Source organism: Conger conger, chromosome 1 (assembly GCF_963514075.1).
Source record: "Conger conger chromosome 1, fConCon1.1, whole genome shotgun sequence".
NCBI lineage: Eukaryota > Metazoa > Chordata > Actinopteri > Anguilliformes > Congridae > Conger > Conger conger.
The window spans coordinates 92,630,379-92,636,157 of NC_083760.1; the positions used below are offsets into that span (position 1 = coordinate 92,630,379).

At 49.0% G+C, this 5,779-nt stretch overlaps 1 protein-coding gene across 1 annotated transcript in view; it reads right to left on the reverse strand.

The window, feature by feature from the left end:
* Positions 1 to 4,606: 4,606 nt before the first annotated feature.
* Positions 4,607 to 5,779, reverse strand: part of LOC133105896 (uncharacterized) — an 8,728-nt gene continuing 7,555 nt past the window's right edge. The window contains exon 3 of the mRNA XM_061215994.1: positions 4,607 to 5,066. Within this exon, the coding sequence (XP_061071978.1) occupies positions 4,607 to 5,066 (460 nt within the window). The remainder of the gene's footprint in view (positions 5,067 to 5,779) is intronic.

Here is a 5,779-nt window from a genome sequence, read left to right on the forward strand (position 1 = left end):
AAAGCGTCAGCTAAACAAGTGTGATTAAATAGCTGTAATTATAGTGGACTGGGCTCTGCCTCCCACGTGCTCCATACAGTAGAAGTGCTGTAAATATTTACAGTGGGAAACACACGGTAAGACTGATCCTAGATCAGCGCTCCAAATCAAACGCACGCACATACAGGACATCCATGCTGCTTGTGTGGGCCTGTAGCTCTTTGGGAAAGTGTGTTTTTTTTTTTTTCTCGTAACAAAACAACGCTAACCTGCAGTGCAAAAGACGTGTGCATGAGACAGTTGCTTCAGAGGTCAAAGGTCAGAGTGATCAGCAGTGAGCGAATGTAATTACGGCTGAGGCTGCTATTCCTACAATCAATCAGCAGGCTGACCTAACAGCATGAAGCACACACAATGAGTAAGGCATTGGAACAGATAATGAATACACACGCGCACACACACACACACACACGCGCACCTAGAGAACATGAGTATATGTACAATGTTCCCAAGCTTGATTTAATCAAAAGGGCTTAATAAAAAATCAGGTTAGAACAGCGTGTACATACACAGAGTGAGAGAGAGAGAAGTGCTTAAATAATCCAAGTTTACACTTGATAAATAAACATTTTTCTATGTGTTTTTCAACTAGTATGACATTACACAGCTGATTACTCGTGAATTTCCCATATGGAGGAGATTACTAATATGCCACGTCGCCTCTGTCGCGCTGATGCATAACTGGAAAACATAATTTGGTACATTCTGATCAGCATTAACAAATCTTTGCGGTGAAAAGCAGTAGGTATTGACTGGATCGCGGTGAAAAGCAGTAGGCATTCATTGGATCGCGGGAACAACAGTAGCCCTTGTTTGAAAGACAGACTGATAAATTCCAAAGCCAAGGAAGTTCAACGTTTTCTAAAACCTATAGCCTATTGCGTTTGTGATTCTATGGTTTACACTAAGCTAAGCGAACGCATAAGCAAGTCATTCGCAGGCAGCAAACTGTGATGTTACGTGACTCCCATACGCGCGTCAGCGGCGCACCCACGCGTTACCCAACAGGCATGGATACAGAAATAACTTCAAACGCTGCCACGTGCGCAGACTATACGTTATAACACGTACAACTCACGACTGGCAGTGGCGGGGGACTGGCACGACGACATAAAGTCATCATGTGAAGAAAACAATGTAGGCTACGGTGACAGCGCAGGTATCTAAGCGTGTCGGCTAACAAATTCGCGTCACTGGTGCATTACTATTACTGGGGTAGCAAGCAAGCCAATAGCATATCACATATCCTGCGACAAAGAGCCTTTAAATGCCCTCACTTCCCTGTGACAACACGAAGTAACAGCATACGCTGGTGCACTTCATCAGCATCGCCCTGAGTCCTGACCTGGACGTGAAAAATGTCCCTTTGACATTACTTGACGCGCGCACTGGCTCGCTCTTTATGCCTACATAAAAAGCGTTTAAAAGCTATGCACCTCACTAAACCGTCACAATATCTTAAAGCTATTAAGGGGTTACAATCATCTTATGGTTTCATCTGAATTTCTCTGTTGAATGTTTTTTTTAAAACTCGTGTTATGGCTAATCACATTCAGATATATTTATATGTCGTGTAACTTACAGACTACTACCAGCCTCGTAAAATCACCATAAATAAATCAGGGGGACATAACAAATACTTTCCTCGATTAGGATGATAATTTAGGCTACAAATTCTACTGTGAATGAGATCTCGGTTCTGTTCAACCAACAACAGTGGTCACCAGTGAACTCTCATTCTAAATGACAGGGGGTTTAAAACTAGTTTTTATCTTTTACTTTTGTGTGTTATTTTAAACGGCGCAGGGTTTTACAGCCATGCGGAAATATTGGGGCATAGTTTACGGCCGGAAAAGGACACATCGGTTCAATATTCGGTCGCAAATAGCACGGAAAACCAATTTACCGTCTCTCGGGAAGGCGATGGTTTTGGTGGAACGTGATGGATGGAACACGTTAATGGACGGAGTGGGATACACTCGCAGAAGAACAACAACGCATTGAGTGCTTTCATGAGTTCAGGTATTCGGAGCCATTTTCTCATTAAATTGACGGTCTAACAACAGCTTTTCCATAAACAAACAAAAAAAAAAGGTATTTAACCTATCTGATTAGGTCTATATCTAACAAGCGAATTAACGTCCTGTCTAGTTACGTCCTAAAGCAAGACATCACAGCAGCTAGGGTAGCCTACCAAATTGCATTCTAGATATCATTCACTAGCGTGCATCAGTGCTCAGCATTTCGTATCCCGTCTATCGTGCAGAAAAGAGTCGGCCTACGGCTTAAGTGTTATGAGCTAAATTAAAGAGTTTAGAATAATTTATAGAAGCTACCCTTGTGTTTTTGTTCACAAACTCTCAGTGTATACAGAACTGAATTATATTTATCTGTACACTAAATACAGTGCTAAAACGCAACAGGAGAGAGTGCAAGTAAAATAGGACAACCCGTCCCAGAACTCATTCCTGGTGCTATATCGGGAATTGGGCCACTGGTCTATGCGGGACGTTTGAGAATGGTGAGAGAGAGAGAAGGAACCGGAGAAAATGCGCGTAAAAGTCGACTCAGTCGGTGAACAGTTTTCCGAGCGTTCCCCTTCGACTCCAAAGGACGTTCATCTCCATTGCATGGTTCGTGTCACCTGTGGCCCTGGTCTCTTAAGCTCACAGGTGGCGCAATTTCAACCTGTTATTGACGCTCGTCCCCCCGCAGAGAGGCGAGGACAGGTACGATCCATTCCCCCTTTCAAAACACCACATTGCTCTACCTGTGCATAATGCTTTACGCTGCTTTACAAGTTATGCACATAACAAACATAGCGTAATCTGCGTCCAAATTCACCCATTTTTATGGTGACGAGAGCAGAGAGATCTCACTGACAAACACTCCACGCATCCGGCCCCCTTTCGAGAGTCAACTGTGACTGTTTTTCTCATAAATAAATATTAGATATGAGAAATATTCTAATTAAATTATTTAAATTGCTCAATATTTATCCAGGAGAAAATAAAACAAAAATGGTGACACAAAAACATATATGCTAAAGATTCCGAGCTGAATGCCTTTTTCTTGAAGGTCTTTGAATGGTGATTGTCCACATGACCTTGTTGTATCCTCCACAGTGGTCCCGTTCCTGTGCACCTGTCAACCCACGCGGACGCGACTAAATCACACATTCACCGCACACCTGTCCCCGTGCGTCATGCACTCATGTTCCAACCTGCGACGGAAAGGTAAATGGCGCAATCTCAGTTCGTGATACTCTCAACGACAAAGCGCCGGCAGAGCGTCGCTGTGCGCATCAATAGCAAACTTCCCATACAGAGAAAAAAACCGGTAGCGAAATTTAAATTTAAAACCGATTCAGTTTTACCGACAAGGTCTTCAGGGTGATGAGTTGAGCTTTCTTTTTAAAGCTGTATTTTGTGTTTTTTTGTTCAATACATTCTTGAGGTGTACAAGGGGCAGGGGTTCTGGGGGTGTAGCAAAGAGGCCACAGGTAGCAATGCACCCCCCCCTGCAGACACAGATGCAGGTAGGTTAAAGAGGAGGAGAGATAAATTCTGCTGGAAGCTCAGCTGTCTCTCGCTTCACCTTTTCTCCCCCCCCACCCCCCCTCCCTTTCTCACTCTCTCCTCCTCTTTCTTTTCCCCTGGCTTTTTGTCTGTTGTAGTAAAAAAAAAAAATCTTTTTTGGAAGAAGAGGAGATATAGAGGGCCCAGGCTCCTTCTTTTCAGTTTCACCGCTCGATGGTTACATAACACCCCCCTATAACACCCCCCTCCCTCTCTCCCTCCCTCTCTCCCCTGTCCTTGCCTCCTCTGTTTCTCTCTCTCTCTCTCTCTCTCTCTCTCTCTCTCTCTCTCTCTCTCTTTTACGTGTGGGAATTAGTCGGTTGCCTCGTTACCTCGTCAGCAGGAGCACCTGAGTCACTGAGTCCCGGTCTCCGTTGAGACCAAAAAGCTTCTCCTCCCCCCCCCTCCGCCCCCAGGACTTCAAAACAACAACAGCAGCCCCGTTTCAGCTGAGATTCAGGAAGAGACAAAAAGCCCAAAATCCCACAGTTGAAGGAAGAAGCGCAGTCCATCCGCATCCAGAGGCCATGGCCAGGGAGAAAGAGCGAGCGTGCTTTTTCCTCTTGAAGAATCACCTGTATATTCGCCGATATTTTAAAGGTAGAATGTTTGAGTCACCTCTGTTTTCGGGTGCAGGCACGTCGTAGGGATCCTTAGGCTGGGAGAGCGAGGGAGCGAGGAAGGGGGAGAGAGGGAGATGGAGAGAAAGGGCGAAAGAAAGAGAGGGAGAGACCTAGAGGGATGGAGAGAAAGAACGGGGAAGATTGAAATAGAGGGAGAGAGAAAGACAGGGGGAGAGAGAGAAAAGCAGAAGAGAGAGAGACAATGATAGAGGGAGAGAGAAAGAAAGGAAAAGAGGGTGAGAGAGACAGAGCGAGTGGTGGTGGCGGTGTTGTTCCGGAGGAGGCCCGGCCGTAGAGTGGCTGGCTCCCGTGCGGAGGTGTCCTGGCGGGGGCCAGTCAGGCCGGGGCGGGCCCCCCTCCTCCTCCTCACTTCATCTTGACAGGCCAGGGCAGGCAGGTGCGGAGCCCCAGCATGGAGGAGAAGACGATGGTGGGGCGGTGCTTCTTAAAGCGCAGGCCCTTCTTCAGCCGCTGGCCGTTCTCGGCGGCGAGCAGCTCCCCCTGCTGGGCGGAGGCCGTGATGCGCCCCACCAGCTCGCCGTGCTCTGCGGCCTGCCGCTCCGATTGGACGAATACCTGGCGCAGCTCCTCCAGGCGGCTCTCCATGCGCCGGATGACCCGCTGGCGCTCCTCCACCTCCAGGAGGCGCCGCCGCGCCGCCTCGAACTCCATGCTGGAGCTGGGCGTGACCAGCCGCGAGGCGGGCGCCGTGGAGGGGGCCGAGGGGGGCTGGGACCGGGCCGGGGCCCCCAGCGCCCCGGACGCCCTCTGGAAGTCCCCCATGGAGATGGAGCGGCGGGAGCAGGACGAGGCGGCCCGTCTCAGTCTGGGGTCGGCCTCCGTCTCCTCCTCCTCCTCCTCTTCCTCCTCCTCCTCCTCCTCCTCCTCCTCCTGCGGGGGCGGGCGGTAGCGTCCCTTCATGGTGCGATCCCTCGCTCGTTCTCCTGTCGTTCCTCCGTTCTTCTCTCTCTCTCTCTCTCTCTCGCGCTCACGCTCTCTCCAGGGCTGGCAGCAGCGCTGTGCTATCTCTCTGCAGCTCCATTCATTAATAACAGAGCCAGCGCCTGCCTGCTGCTGCCTGTCCTCCGGCCCCGCCTACCGCCGCACGCCATTGGATGCCTGCTCTGTGACCACGGTGTCTTCTGATTGGCTGCCTGCCTCTTTTTCAGCCCTGCCCACTCGGTGTGATATTTCTCCCTCTCTCTCGCCCTCTCCCTCTTTCGCTCCCTCTCTCTCTCTCTCTCCCTCTCTCTCTCCCTCTCCCTCTTTCTCTCTTTCTCACTGTCTCTCTCCTTCTCTTTCTCTCTCTCTCTCTCTCTCTCTATCTCTCTCTCACTCTCCAGTTCCTGACCTCCTGTATTCAGGCTTCCCGGAATGCTCTGTTGTGCTTGTGCCATACAGGGGGGAAATAATCATTGTTAAACCATTCTCTCATCTATCTCTCCTTTACTGATATCTTTTCTCTCCTTCTCTATCCCTCTCTTACACGCTCCCTCTTTCTCGATTTCTCTCTTTCTCTTTCCCTTCATCCCTCTCTTT